Source organism: Rhinoderma darwinii, chromosome 3 (assembly GCF_050947455.1).
Source record: "Rhinoderma darwinii isolate aRhiDar2 chromosome 3, aRhiDar2.hap1, whole genome shotgun sequence".
Classification (NCBI taxonomy): Eukaryota; Metazoa; Chordata; class Amphibia; order Anura; family Rhinodermatidae; genus Rhinoderma; species Rhinoderma darwinii.
In genome coordinates this window covers 119,546,185-119,560,528 of record NC_134689.1, presented here as the reverse complement: position 1 = coordinate 119,560,528, position 14,344 = coordinate 119,546,185, and the positions used below count along the sequence as shown (strand labels likewise).

Genomic DNA, 14,344 nt, shown 5'->3' with positions numbered 1-14,344 from the left:
CTATCCATATATGGACAGTAACGCCAGGAGCTTCTCTAGTAGTGGAATCTCCTGGCCACAGCGTCGGCCGGCGATTCCGCTCCTACAAGGAGCTACAGCAGCGGCGCTATTGGGGGGGGGTACCGCCATTTACAGGGGGGTGCTATCTACAGAGGGGTTGGAGACAGGAGTCCCCGGCCAGAGATCTCGCGATACTCTGGCCGGATACTCCAAAGTTGAAGGCCCGACATCACTGCCCATATATGGATAGTCATGTCAAGGGCTTCCCCGGACTCAGCGCTCAACGTAAAGCTGTGTGCGGAGAATCCTCTGGCCACGATCAGTTTTTACCGGCCGTTACAAGGTTTGATTCCTAAAAAACGGCCGGTAAAAACGGATCCATTGACTTCTATGGGAGCCGTGTGAATACACCCATAGAGCTCTATTGTTCTGAAAACAGACGTTTTTCACCGTCGTGTGAATGTAGCCTTCGGGCCTGTTCACATCAGCGTTGGCGTTCCGGGGTTCGTCGGAGGTTTCCGTCGGGTGAACCCCGCAACAGAAAGTCAAACTGAAACCACAGCATCCGTTTCAGTCACCGTTGATATCAATGGTGACAGAAACATTGCTAATGGTTTCCGTTGGTCACCATTCCGGCAGGTTTCCGTTTTTCCTACGGAATCAATAGCGCAGTCAACTCCGTGTCAGAGACATTCAGGACCTACTGTCACCGAAACAGTCAGTCTTGCTGACCTGACGGATTCAGGTTTCAGCATACCAGCAAGTATCCAGGATACATAGAAGCTGTATCTGAAAAAGTAAAACTATTTTTTGTTTAAAAAAAATAATTTAAAATTTGCACTAAAGACTAAGATACGCTGTTTTAGTAAAACGGCCTCAGGCCGCGCACTAGGCACAACACAGTTTATTTGTTTTGCCTGGATTTTAACTATACTGGATGCTAGAAAATGGACCCACCACATAGACTCTTGTTTTGTGCTTCTCACCGAGAAGAGGGAGAGGGCTCTCGTGGCTGAAAACCCACCCAGTTTGGGATGATTGTTAGATATGGCTAGAATGCATAATGGTACCAAAAAGGATCTAATTTAGGATGGAATCACACATTTTTAGTCAAACACAGGAGTGGATGCAAAAGAGAGGATACATATCAGTCTTTCCTTTATACTTTTCCTTCATGTTGGATCCATTCTCCGCTTTGGCTCAAAAAACCTCCCCAAAAACTGCATCTGTGATTCCATCTTTAGAACTTTGCCCATCGATGCGGTACCTATTGCATCTGTGTATTAATACATTAAAGAAAATCTGTCACCAGGTTTATTCTGCTTTATCTAGGTGCAACATATAGTGGTTAAAGAGACTACTATTCCAGTGGTGTGTTACTTACCTTGTCATATCGTCACTCGTTTTCAAAAAGTTCCTGTTTATCTCCTAAACACGAGTCGAGCCAGGAGTGCTCTGAATAATGCATTATGCATTATAATTGCATTATGGGGAGCAGGTGTAGAGTAAAAAATTAAAGACAGTAAAGTAGTATATAGAGGTATATAGCAATTATCTTTATATCTTTACTTCTTACAACAATGCAGCTTGTTTGTGCATGCTCAGGCTTCCGTCTATCGAGTTAGAACAGATGTGCCAAATGACATCCACCTGTAACGGCAGGAACCAGAGCTAGCTCTGATCCCTGCCATTAACCCCTTTGATGGAGCGATTGAAAACGATCGCTGCAGCTTAGCAGTTGCTAACAGATCGCCAGCCCTGACAGGCAGTCAGGACTGGCGACTGCTGCTATAGCAACCAGAGACACAATGGCCTCCTGCTCTGCCATTACGGAAGCTGATTAGGCTTGCCGTCAGTGAATAACTGACAGCTCTAATACATTGCACTACGTAGGTAGCGCAATGTATTAGAAAAAAAAAAAGAATCTGACAGTTGGACCTTCAAGTCACCTAGTGGGACTTGAGAAATAGTGTAAAAAAAAAAAGTATAAAAAAAGTGTGAAAAAAATAAGTTTGAAAACATAATAAAAGTTTCAAGTAATAAAATAAAACACAATCGCCCTCTTCCCTGATCAAGTCCTTTATTACTGAAAAAAATACCAAATACGTATGGTTTATTATCGCCGCGACCGAAACGACCGGAGGTATAAAAATATTATATTATTTATTGCACGCGGTGAACAGCATAAAAAAAACCGTAAAAAACTATACCAGACTTTCTGTTTTTTGTTCCCTTTGCCCTATATTGGAATATTGAACTAAAGCTCGTCTCACAAAAAACAAGCCCTCATACAGCTTCGTAGACCAGTTAAAAAGTTATGGTTCTCACAACTTGGCAACAGAAAAAATACATTATTTTTACAAAAGTAATTTTATTGTGCAAAATGTTGTAAAACATAAAAAAGTGCTATAAATTATGTATCGCCGGAATGTGACTGACCCACAGAATAAAGGTAAAATGTAATTTATAACGCATGGTGAACGCTGTATAAAAAAAAATACTAAAAATACTATGCCAGATTTGCAGGTTTTTTGGTTACCTGGCCTCCCAAAAAATAGGATAAAAGGTGATCAAAAAGTAGCATGTACCGCAAAATGGTACCAAAAGCAATTAGAGCTCGTCCCGCAAAAAAAAAAGCCCTCATACCACTACGTCTATGAAAAAATAAAAATAGTTAAGGCTCCAATAAGTCAGGAAATAAAAAATATGCAGTTGTGCAGCCCGAGGGGAACATTTCTTCTGTTTTAAGAGGCGATTTATCAAGGACCTAAAATTAGGGAACCAGGAAGGGAAGGGCCCAAACATATCCGCTGGAAGAGACGGTGCCCGTATTATACCAGGACAACGCTTTCCCAGCAAAATTCCCCAAACTGCAAAGGTGCGGAGTGTGGACCAAAAAGGGCATAAGAAAGGATGCCATATATCAATGAGACACCGGCCTGTGCAGAAAGGATTGCTTCACAGCGTAACACACATCTATGGATTATTTTATTGTTTTTTTACCCCATTATTATACTACCTGACTATGCCCCTGATGTACTCTGCCCAGCTTACATGTACCCCCATATTATAAATGGATACACCAGCAATACTCAAACAAATCTACTACCAAGCAAAATCCGCTCTCCAAAAGCCAAATGGCACTCCCTCCCTTCTGAACCCTACAGCGTGCCCAAACAGCAGTTTCCTTCCACATATATGGCATCGCCATACCCGGGAGAACCATTTTAACAATTTTTGGGGTGTGTGTCTCCAGTGGCATAAGCTGGGCACAACATATTTGCCACTGAAATGGCATATCTAGGGAAAAATATTAATATTTAATTTGCACCATCCGCAGCACATTCATTTATGGAAAACACCTGTGGGGTGAAAATGCTCACTAGACCCCTTAATAAATGCCTTGAGGGGTGCAGTTTCCAAAATGGGATCACTTTCTTTTTATTATTTCACATCAGAGCCTCTGCAATTGTGAACCAATACTTTGTAAATCGCCAAATTAGGCCTCAATTTTACATGGTACGCTTTCACTCCTGAGCCCTGTCAAATGTCCAGGCAAAAGATTAGGGTCACATGTAAAACCAGGAAACACAGCATAATAATTAGCGAGCTGTCTTGTTATTGTGGCACAAGCTGGGCACCACATATTGGCATATCTATGGAAAAAAAAAACATTTTCACTCTGCCACATCGAGTGCACACTAATTTCTACAAAACACCTGCAGGGTTAACATGCTCACTACACCCCTATGTGAATGATTGTGGTCACTTCTGGGGGGTTTCCACTGTTTTTGTCCCACAGGCGCCCAGAAACCAATCCAGAAAAATCTGCACTCCAAGTGGTGCTCCTTCCCTTCTGATCCTTGCCGTGTGCCCAAACAGCAGTTTATGACCACATATGGGGTATTGCCGTACTCGAGAGAAATTGCTTTACAAATGTTGGGTTCTATTTTTCCTTTATTTGTTGAGAAAATGAAAAATTTTGCGCTAAAGCTACGTCTTATTGAAGGAAAGGGATTGTTTTTATTTTCACTGCCCAATTCTAATAAATTCTATGAAACACATGTGGGGTCAAAATGCTCACTACACCCCTAGATGAATTCCTCAAGGGGTGTAGTTTCCTAAATTGAGTTACTTTTTTGGTGTTTTCATTGTTTTGTCCCCTCAGGGGCTTTGTAAATGCGACATGTTCTCCGCAAACCATTCCTGCTAAATGTGAGCTCCAAAAGCCAAATAGCGCTCTTTCCCTTCTAAGCCCTGCCGTGTGTCCAAACAGCCATTTATTACCACATGTGGGGTATTGTTTTACTTGGGAGAAATTGCTTTACAAATTTTGCTTTTTCTCCTTTAGTCCTTGTGGATATGAGAAAAAAATAGCTAAACCTACATTTTCTTTGAAAAAATTTAAATTTTTCATTTTCAGGGCCTACTTCCAATAATTTCTGCAAAAAACCTGTGGGGTCAAATGCTCACTATACCCCTAGATAATTTCCTCAATGGGTGTAGTTTCCAAAATGGGGTCACTTGTGGGGGGGTTTCTGTTTTGTCCCCTCAGGGGCTTTGCAAATATGACATGGCCTCCGCAAATCATTCCTCCTAAATTTGAGCTCCAAAAGCCAAATGGCTCTCCTTCCCTTCTAAGCCCTGCCGTGTGTCCAAACAGCCGTTTATGACCACATGTCTAATAAAAATAAGGCCCCAAAATCCACTAGGTGCTCCTTTGCTTCTGAGGCTGGTGCTTCAATCCAGTAGCAAGCTTGGGACACATGTGGGATATTTCTAAAAACTGCAGAATCTGGGCAATAAATATTGAGTTGCATTTTTCTGGTAAAACTTTCTGTGTTACAAAAAACATGGATTAAAAATTAATTTCTGCAAAAAAAATAAAAAATTAAATTTTTACATTCCACCTCTACTTTGCTTTAATTTCTGCGAAACGTCTAAAGGGTTAAGAAACTTTCTAAATGCTGTTTTGAATACTTTGAGGGGTGCAGTTTTTAATTGGGGTTTTCTAATATATAAGGCCCTCAAAGTCACTTCACAACTGAACTGGCCACTGCAAATATAGCCTTTTGAAATTTTCTTGAAAATGTGAGAAATTGCTGCTGAAGTTCTAAGCCTTGCAACGTCCTAAAAAATAAATAAAAGGATGTTCAAAAATTGATGCCAAACTAAAGTAGACATATGGGGGATGTTAACTAGCAACAATTGTTTGTGGTATAACTGCCTGTCTTACAAGCAGATACATTTAAATTGAGAAAAATACTAATTTTGCCAGTAACATAAAGTCCAATGTGTCACGAGAAAACACTCAGAATCGCTTGGATAGGTGAAAGCATTCCGACGTTATTACCACATAAAGTGAAACATGTCCGATTTGAAAAACGAGGCTCTGTCAGGAAGGTCAAAAGTGGCTAAAGAGGGAAGGGGTTAATTGATAAACGTGTCTAAAATTATTTGCACTAAAAAGAACGTCCCACTTAGGCCAGAATTCTGGCGCAACACCAATAATATAAATCTGCAGTATAGCCATGAAACTATATTGACTGGCATCACCAGCTAAGATAAAGCTAAGATAACATTTTTTTATTAGGAGCTGGAAATGAAATAAATAAACCTTTCCTTGCCCCAGGCTATCCAGCTGCACTCCCGAGGCTTGTTTACATGAACATGGCATGTGACAAATGCAGCAAATCGGAGGGCTCAGTGCCCATATGTTGTATTTCTTGCATTATGCCAGAAATATGATTCGTCACCAGTGGGCCCCACTGAGCCCTCTGATTTGCTGCAGCCGTTACATGCTACGTGCATGTAAACAAACACTGGAGTCCTACAAGAGCGACAGTGCTGGATCGCCGGGGGCAAGGATAGGTAAGTATGGCTTTTGGTTTATTTCATATCCAGTCCCTAATAAAATAAAAAAATCCACTTCCCGGATAATCCTTTTAATATGGTTTATTTTTATAAACATTCTTACGAAGGAGATTATTGGCTAATGCCAATGATGGCTGCCATTTTAAATGCATTAAGCAGCCAGATAGGTCTGATAAGGGGTTTTCTCTTGACTTCAATAGCTGTGAGGATGGCCTTCTGTTGAGGGGTTCAGTTGGAGGTTTTTGTCGGGTTAACCCCTCAACGGAAAGGCAAACGGAAACCTCAGCTTCCGTTTCCCTGACCATTGATCTCAATGTTGACGGAAATGTTGCTAAAGGTTTCCGTTTTTCACCGTTGTGACAGGGTTCCGTTGTTCTTGACAGAACCAATAGCGCAGCCGACTGCGCTATTGATTCTAACATGGATTTCAAGACAGGGGCCAAAAAAACCTGCTGCTAGATCTATGTATATTAAGAGCAAGCATTGTTTAACTAAGCAAAATACACTTTCTACAGAGGATCTGGCTGAGATATAGGACATTTTTTTGCCAGCGCTCCATGTCTAGCTTTTTAGCAAGTCTGCTGAAGTGTACTGGTAAAATTTATTACAGTCAGCCATACAAGAAACACTTAGCAGACAGCTCGGATTTATGATAAATTATCCAGGTGGTGAAACCAAGTCCACAGAGGATGCCCCCACCTCCCGCAACCGCTCTAGTTGAATAAGGAAATAAAGAGAAACAACATGTATGAGCAGCAGAGACGGGAGCATAGCAGGTAAAACAAGTCAATTCTGTGAACCGGATCAAGCTTTCTTGGCAGAACTCTGTACCTTGCAGTGACCATTTCCTGTCTGTACCATGTAACACTGCTGAAGGCTACACTGCAGCGCGCCATGTCTAGTCTGGTGTCTAAAGAACTACTACAAATTCAGGTTAGACACAGTGGCCCACATTTACTAATGCGGTCTATTAGTTAGACAGCGTAAACTCAGACCAGGAAGGCACAAAATGCGCAAAATTTATCACAGTGGCACTCTCTGCATGATCATGTTGGTGCATCTTACACGACCTGTTAAGACACTTTTCTCTTTGTTATATCACTTTTGATTTGGCTTATTTTGTGGCAGAATTTTGGCGCACATTGGCACATTTTAAACCACGCCTATTTACAGCAAACCACGCCCCTTTTTTGGAACGCCTTTTTAATTTAATAATAGTCTGGTGAGGTGCGGTTTTAAAATGACCCCAAACTGCACATTATTCTACACTTTCTATACCCAAATCTGCTGTACTCTATTGCTCACCTATCTGCTAAAACATTGTACTTGCTGGATGTGTTCACGGGAGAATTAAACAGTGGTGGCCTGCATTTCAGAAGTCCATATAACTCCCACTATAGACAGAGACATCTAAGCACATCAACACCATTTCATATCTCGCCACATTCAGCACTTCACCTACAGTACTAAATATCGCAATAACGTTCCAGCTCGGTGGCTGTGCTTATTCTAATTTTCAGACGATTACATTAAGAGCTCTAACTACTCTCTGAACAAGTAAGTTCTCTCCCCTGTGACAAGAATACGGCTTGCTCTTGAAGCATGTTTATGCCAAGAAGAAATGCACCTGAAACATGAAAAATGATCGTGTTGCTAGGAAGAGCACTCCAGAGGGAAGGAGCGTGGCCAGGCGCCAGGTGCGTGCTAGATGTAGTGTGGGAAAAACAGTCTAATAGAGGGAAGAAACGGAATTTCCCATACATGCAAAGCTACAGCTGCCTGCTGGTGATCCTCTGCAATGTTTTATCAATGGGAAATAACATGCACGTCCTAGTAAAATTCACACGGATGGGAAACAGAGTTGATGAGTGTTCTCACCTCTCACCAGGTGCCACTGGAGCGACTCCCGCACATTCTCTGGGCATCAACTTGGTAAATAGTGTCTGGGTAAAGTAGAGATACGACAAATATGATTAGACAAATGTAAACTACTGTAAAAAAAGCAAATAATAAAAAAAAATATATAGTGCTAATTCACACAGAGTTCTTTGGCGCTGTTTTTGACACATAAATCGCATCTGAAACCGCGCCAAAAACCGTCCAAGATCGACTCCCATTGATTTCAATGAGAGGCGAAGGTGTTTTTTCCTGAGCAGGAAAAAATGCTCGCGGGAAAAAAAAATGTGACATACTCCTTCTTCCCACGGTTCCGTCTCTGATCTCCCATTGAAATAAATAGTTTTTCGCAGCATTTTGTTGCCCGGCAGGTATGACAACTGCTGCCTGTAATTTGACCATACAGGCAGAATACAGGAGCGGCCTACCAGAAGACATTCATAGGGTGCGGACCACATAGGTGAGACTTTGGTGGTAGGGTGCACGCCTTTATTCCAGGCAAAAGCTAGACTTCATAGATTTCAGCTTTTGTTCTAGTGTGTCACTTTAACTCGTTGCCGACACCGGACGAGAATGCTCGTCCTGAGCGGCGGATACTTCGCGCATTGGGACGAGCATTCTCGTCTTGTGCGACAGCCAGTGTCTGAGCGCGATCGGGAGTGGAGCAACGGCTGTAATACACAGCCATAGCCCTGCTCTAACGGCGGAGAGAACAGAAACATCTTCTCTACTCCGTTAACCCCTTAAATGCTGCGATCGAGGCTGATCGCGGCGTTCAAAGTAAATAAGAGGAGGGAGGACTGTCCTTTGATCGAATCACAGAAAAGCCCATAACTTGTATGGCCAGACAACCCAGGGCCCATTGAAAGACCCCAGGGCTGTCTGAACATATATGCCCTAACAACTGCCTGTGTACAATCAGTACACAGGCTAATGTACTGGCATATAGATATATGCCAGTACATTACAGTTAAAAAAATAAAAATAAAAAGGAAAAATCCTTTTATGGGATTTTAAAAAAAAGTAAAATTAATGTAAAAAAAATTATTTTATGTTAAATAAAAAATAGGAAAAAAAACACACACAAATACACATTTTACAATAAATAAACTTTTTAAAATGTAAGTCCCAAAACATGAAATAATATAGACATATTTGGTATCGCCACGACCGTAACAACCTGTACAACAAATGTATAACATTATTTATGATGATCGGTGTATGGTGTAAAAAAAAAAAAAATATTAAAACTGTGGCGGAACTCCTTTATTTGTGCATTTTTTCGCCAAAAATGTATATAAATTAAACGATAATGTATTTGTACCAATAAAGTACAACTCGTCCAGCAAAAAACAAAGTCTCATACAACTACGTCGTGCAAAAAATAAAAAAGTTATGTGCGTCGGGGTGCAAAGAGGGAAAAATAAAAAAATTGTTCTGTCCTCAAGGCCAAAATTGTCCGTGTCCTTAAGGGGTTAACTGCTTTCTTGCAGAAACAATGCCATAACTGTGTGTCTGTGGGTTGTGCCTGGTATTGCAGTTTGGTTCTATCGAAGCGAATAGTGCTGAGATGCAATACCACATACAACATATGGACAGGTGCGGCCCCGGTTTTGGAAGAAAACAGCCAGGTTTTGTAATCCTGAACCCTGTTAAATATGGGCACTTAGGTGTTGGCCCAACAGTTCCATTAAGGGCACAGATGGATGTAACAATGGCTAGGGCACCACCTAGCTAGGTCTATAGTACATTACTAAATGGTTAGCACTTCAGCAGGCACTATACAGTCAGAGAGTAACAGTTTAGTACCACTACTATAATGGAACAGTGGAACCGTCACAGTGGAATCCATAGTCCACACACCAATAGACAGCCTTGTTGTTTGCTAGAAGGAAAACAAGTTTATTATTATGGGCAGATTTACTTTTCAGTAGAAAGTACCGTAAGCAAATCTTCATAATTCTGACAGGATGTGGTTGTACATTTGGGGTATGTTCAGACTTTGCAGATTCGTTCTAGATTCTCCACTTAAAAAAAAATAAAAAATTAATCAGCAACAAATTTACAGTACAATGCTAGCGAATGGGGTTTTAAAATGCAGATCTTAGGGCATGCTGTGGAATTTTTAATGCACAGCAAACCTATTTGCACGATTTTGCAAAAAGTTACATTTGCTGCAAATCCATTGCAAAATCTGCATGTAATGCTTGTGGATTTTTCTGTGCATTTGCTGCAATTTTTGCAGCCAAATCCATAGCAAATAAAATCCAGGACGTCTGAACGTACCCTTAGCTTGATCAAAATCTGCAACATAAAGAAACTGATAGAGTTCTACATAAGCTAACTGGCCATACTTGCCTGACTCAATTGTAAACCCAATTCATAGGCTACAGGTGCATTAAACCACCAACCAATAACAAACGCATTGGCTACTGTGTGCGAACTAGCGGGACACACAACAGAACAAAAAAATATCAACACAAAGCAAATTACTTTCTCTATCCCCAACGGACCCCATCTCCTCTACACAGCGTTGAGAATTTGCTGGCACTATATCAATTATTTTGTCTATAATCATTGCAAAAGCACTTGGCCTTGGTCTATGTGCCAGTCTCCCACAGCCACCCAAGGAAAGACCATTTAACTCCACTTAGGATAGAAAATTAACAACTGCAATTTTTCATGCAAAATTTTGCAATGTAACATGCTGTCCGATCACATTGGCCACAATTTCTTTGTACTGTAAGTTCCAGGGAACCATGGTTGGTAATCACGGATATAAAAATTTACCTAAAAGACTTAGTAAAGGTCCTATTACACTGACCGATGCATCTTGTTGATTGGCGCTCGTTTGCTCCGGTCACACGGAGCTATGGATGGGGACGATCAGGTGTTCCTACGATCACTCGTCCCCATACTTTATTATCATGTCGGATCACGTCTCCCTGTTTACACAGGGAGATGTGCTGTCGACAGGAATATTTTACTTTTTAAAAACTATACGATCAGCAGATGAACAAGCGTTTGCTCGCTCATCTGCTGATCGCTGCCCTGTTTACAGGGAAATTATCGTCACGAAGCGTTCTATGATTGAACGTTTGCCCGATAATCGCCCAGCGTAAAACCCCCTAATCAGGAATAAACTGTACATTGTCTACAAACTTAGGCTTTGTTCACATCTGCACTAGGGCTCCTTTCCGACTGAGCTCTCCGTCGAAACGGAGCCCTGACACACACAAACGGAAACCATAGGTTTCCGCCAACATTGATTTCAATGGTGACGGATCCGGTGCCAATGATTTCCGTTTGTCTCCGTTATGCAAGGGTTGCACAACGGAACGTCGGAACGGAGCCCTAGCGCAGATGGGAACGAAGCCTTATAAAGACCAGTTCACATCAATTTGCTTTAATCAGTCACAGAAATCTCTCCACTTGCGTATAAATCCTCAGACAAGCACCAGCTTCTTACATATAATGCCGGAGCTGTATTTCAAAAAGGTTATTACAGTGAAAATGAGAACGGATTGTTTTTTTTGCCTTAGACAATAAGACAGAACATCAATACTGCCCAGACAACAGGAAAAAGCATATTCAGCAGTAGACAATGGAATGAACGCTTCATGACTCGGCTGAACTACATGTAAACGGAGGTAAAACCGATCATCACTGGTAATAGCTGCAATGGACAATACGGGTCAGATTGGGAGGGGATCATTTGGCATAAACTATTGAAAAATCCTTGGGTGTAAGCATCAGCTGAGAGCCACTGCCACCTGAAAGATTCCTTGCCCTACAATTACAAGTAGCTAATGACCATACACTCTAAGGCAATGGAATTCTGTGCGGAGGTTCTGCAGCATTTACAGTAGCAGCAAAGTGGATGAGATTTAGAAAATCTCATGTCCACGCTGCGGGAAAAAACGCACAAAAGTCGTGTTGAAAGTGTTCTGTAGTGCGTTTTTCAATTTATGCTGCGTTTTCGTTGATTTTCTGCTGCGTGTTTTCCCCATTGAATTCGATGGGGATGCAAAACCTGCAAACAGAAAGCCAAATGTTGCGACTTTTGCGACCGAATTCAGCGATTCCGCCGCAAAAAAATAATACGTAAGGTGCTGCGGGTTTCAGGTCGAATACGCTGCAGTTTTTACACAGCGCATGCCACCCATGGGAACCAAGCCTAAGAGTATGTTCACACGTCGCGTAAACACTGCAGAATTTCCGACTGAATTTTCTGTGGGGAAATTCTGCAGCGTTTTTGCTATAGCAATTTACATGCTGCAATTTCAGAATCCGCACCGCAGGTCAATTTCTGGATATTTTATATGCAGCATGTGGATGAGGACTTACAGCCAGGAACAGCGATCGCGATGTTCCTGGCCTTTTAACCCCTTCCCTCTTTAGCCACTTTTGACCTTCCTGACAGAGCCTCATTTGTCAAATCTGACATGTTTCACTTTATGTGGTAATAACTTCGGAATGCTTTCACCTATCCAAGCGATTCGGAGATTGTTTTCTCGTGACACATTGGACTTTATGTTACTGGCAAAATTTGCTCGATATGTTCAGTATTTCATTGTGAAAAACACCAAAATTTAGCGAAAAATTGCAAAAATTAGCATTTTTCTCAATTTAAATGTATCTGCTTGTAAGACAGGCAGTTATACCACACAAAAATGTTGCTAATTAACATCCCCCATATGTCTATATTAGATGGGCATCGTTTTTTGAACATCCTTTTATTTTTCTATGACATCACAAGGCTTAGAACTTTAGCAGTAATTTCTCACATTTTCAAGAAAATTTCAAAAGGCTATTTTTACAGGGGCCAGTTCAGTTGTGAAGTGACTTTGAGGGCCTTATATATTAGAAACCCCCAAAAAGTCACCCCATTCTAAAAACTTCACCCCTCAAAGTATTCAAAACAGCATTTAGAAAATGTCTTAACCCTTTACACATTTCACAGGAATTAAAGCAAAGTAGAGGTGAAATTTACAAATTTCAGATTTTTTGCATAAATTAATTTTTAATACAATTTATTTTATAACACAGAAGGTTTTACCAGAGAAATGCAACTCAATATTTGTTGCCCAGTTTCTGCAGTTTTAGGAAATATCCCACATGTGGCCCTAGTTTGCTACTGGACTGAAGCACCGGCCTCAGAAGCAAAGGAACACCTAGGGGATTTTGGGGCCTTATTTTTGTTAGAATATATTTTAGGCACCATGTCAGGTTTGAAGGGCTCTTGCGGTGCCAAAACAGTCAAAATTCCCCAAAAGTGACCCCATCTGGGAAACTACACACCTCGGAAATTATCTAGGGGTATAGTGAGCATTTTGACCGCACAGGTTTTTTACAGAAATTATTGGAAGTAGGCCGAAATGTAGGTTTAGCGATTTTTTTTTCTCATTTCCACAAGGACTAAAGGAGAAAAAGCACCGCAAAATTTGTAAAGCAATTTCTCCCAAGTAAAACAATACCCCACATGTGGTAATAAACAGTAGTTTGGAGACACGGCAGGGCTCAGAAGGGAAAGAGCGCTATTTGGCTTTTGGAGCTCAAATTTAGCAGGAATGGTTTGCGGAGGCCATGTCACATTTACAAAGCCCCTGAGGGAACAAAACAGTGGAAACCCCCCACAAGTGACCCCATTTCGTAAACTACACCCATTGAGGAAATTATCTAGGGGTATAGTGAGCGATTTGACCCCACTGTTTTTTTGTAGAAATTATTGGAATTAGGCTGTGAAAATGAAAATCTACATTTTTTTCAAAGAAAATGTAGGTTTAGCTTTTTTTTTCTCATTTCCACAAGGACTAAAGGAGAAAAAGCACCGCAAAATTTGTAAAGCAATTTCTCCCAAGTAAAACAATACCCCACATGTGGTAATAAACAGTAGTTTGGAGACACGGCAGGGCTCAGAAGGGAAAGAGCGCTATTTGGCTTTTGGAGCTCAAATTTAGCAGGAATGGTTTGCGGAGGCCATGTCACATTTACAAAGCCCCTGAGGGAACAAAACAGTGGAAACCCCCCACAAGTGACCCCATTTCGTAAACTACACCCATTGAGGAAATTATCTAGGGGTATAGTGAGCGATTTGACCCCACTGTTTTTTTGTAGAAATTATTGGAATTAGGCTGTGAAAATGAAAATCTACATTTTTTTCAAAGAAAATGTAGGTTTAGCTTATTTTTTCTCATTTCCACAAGGACTGAAGGAGAAAAAGCACCACAAAATTTGTAAAGCAATTTCTCCCGAGTAAAACAATACCCCACATGTGGTAATAAACGGCTGTTTGGACACACGGCAGGGCTTAGAAGGGAAAGAGCGCGATTTGGCTTTTGGAGCTCACATTTAGCAAGAATGGTTTGCGGAGGCCATGTCGCATTTGCAAAGTCCCTGAGGGGACAAAACAATGAAAACGCCCAAAAAGTGACTCCATTTAGGAAACTACACCTCTTGAGGAATTCATCTAGGGTTCTAGTGAGCATTTTGACCCCACAGATGTTTCATAGAATTTATTCGAATTGGACAGTGAAAATAAAAACAATCCCTTTCCTTCAATAAGGGTATGAGC

The 14,344-nt window shown here is 41.2% G+C and overlaps 1 protein-coding gene across 7 annotated transcripts in view; it reads right to left on the bottom strand.

Annotated features, from left to right (window-relative positions):
- The window catches only part of UIMC1 (ubiquitin interaction motif containing 1), a 137,403-nt gene that overhangs the window by 68,987 nt on the left and 54,072 nt on the right, over window positions 1-14,344 (bottom strand). For all 7 annotated transcript variants that reach the window (XR_012882367.1, XR_012882368.1, XM_075856624.1 and 4 more), the window contains exon 6: window positions 7,753-7,817. Coding sequence is in view for 5 of the 7 variants with exons in the window: in XM_075856624.1 (XP_075712739.1) it covers window positions 7,753-7,817 (65 nt within the window). In the remaining 2 variants the exon portion in view is untranslated. The remainder of the gene's footprint in view (window positions 1-7,752; window positions 7,818-14,344) is intronic.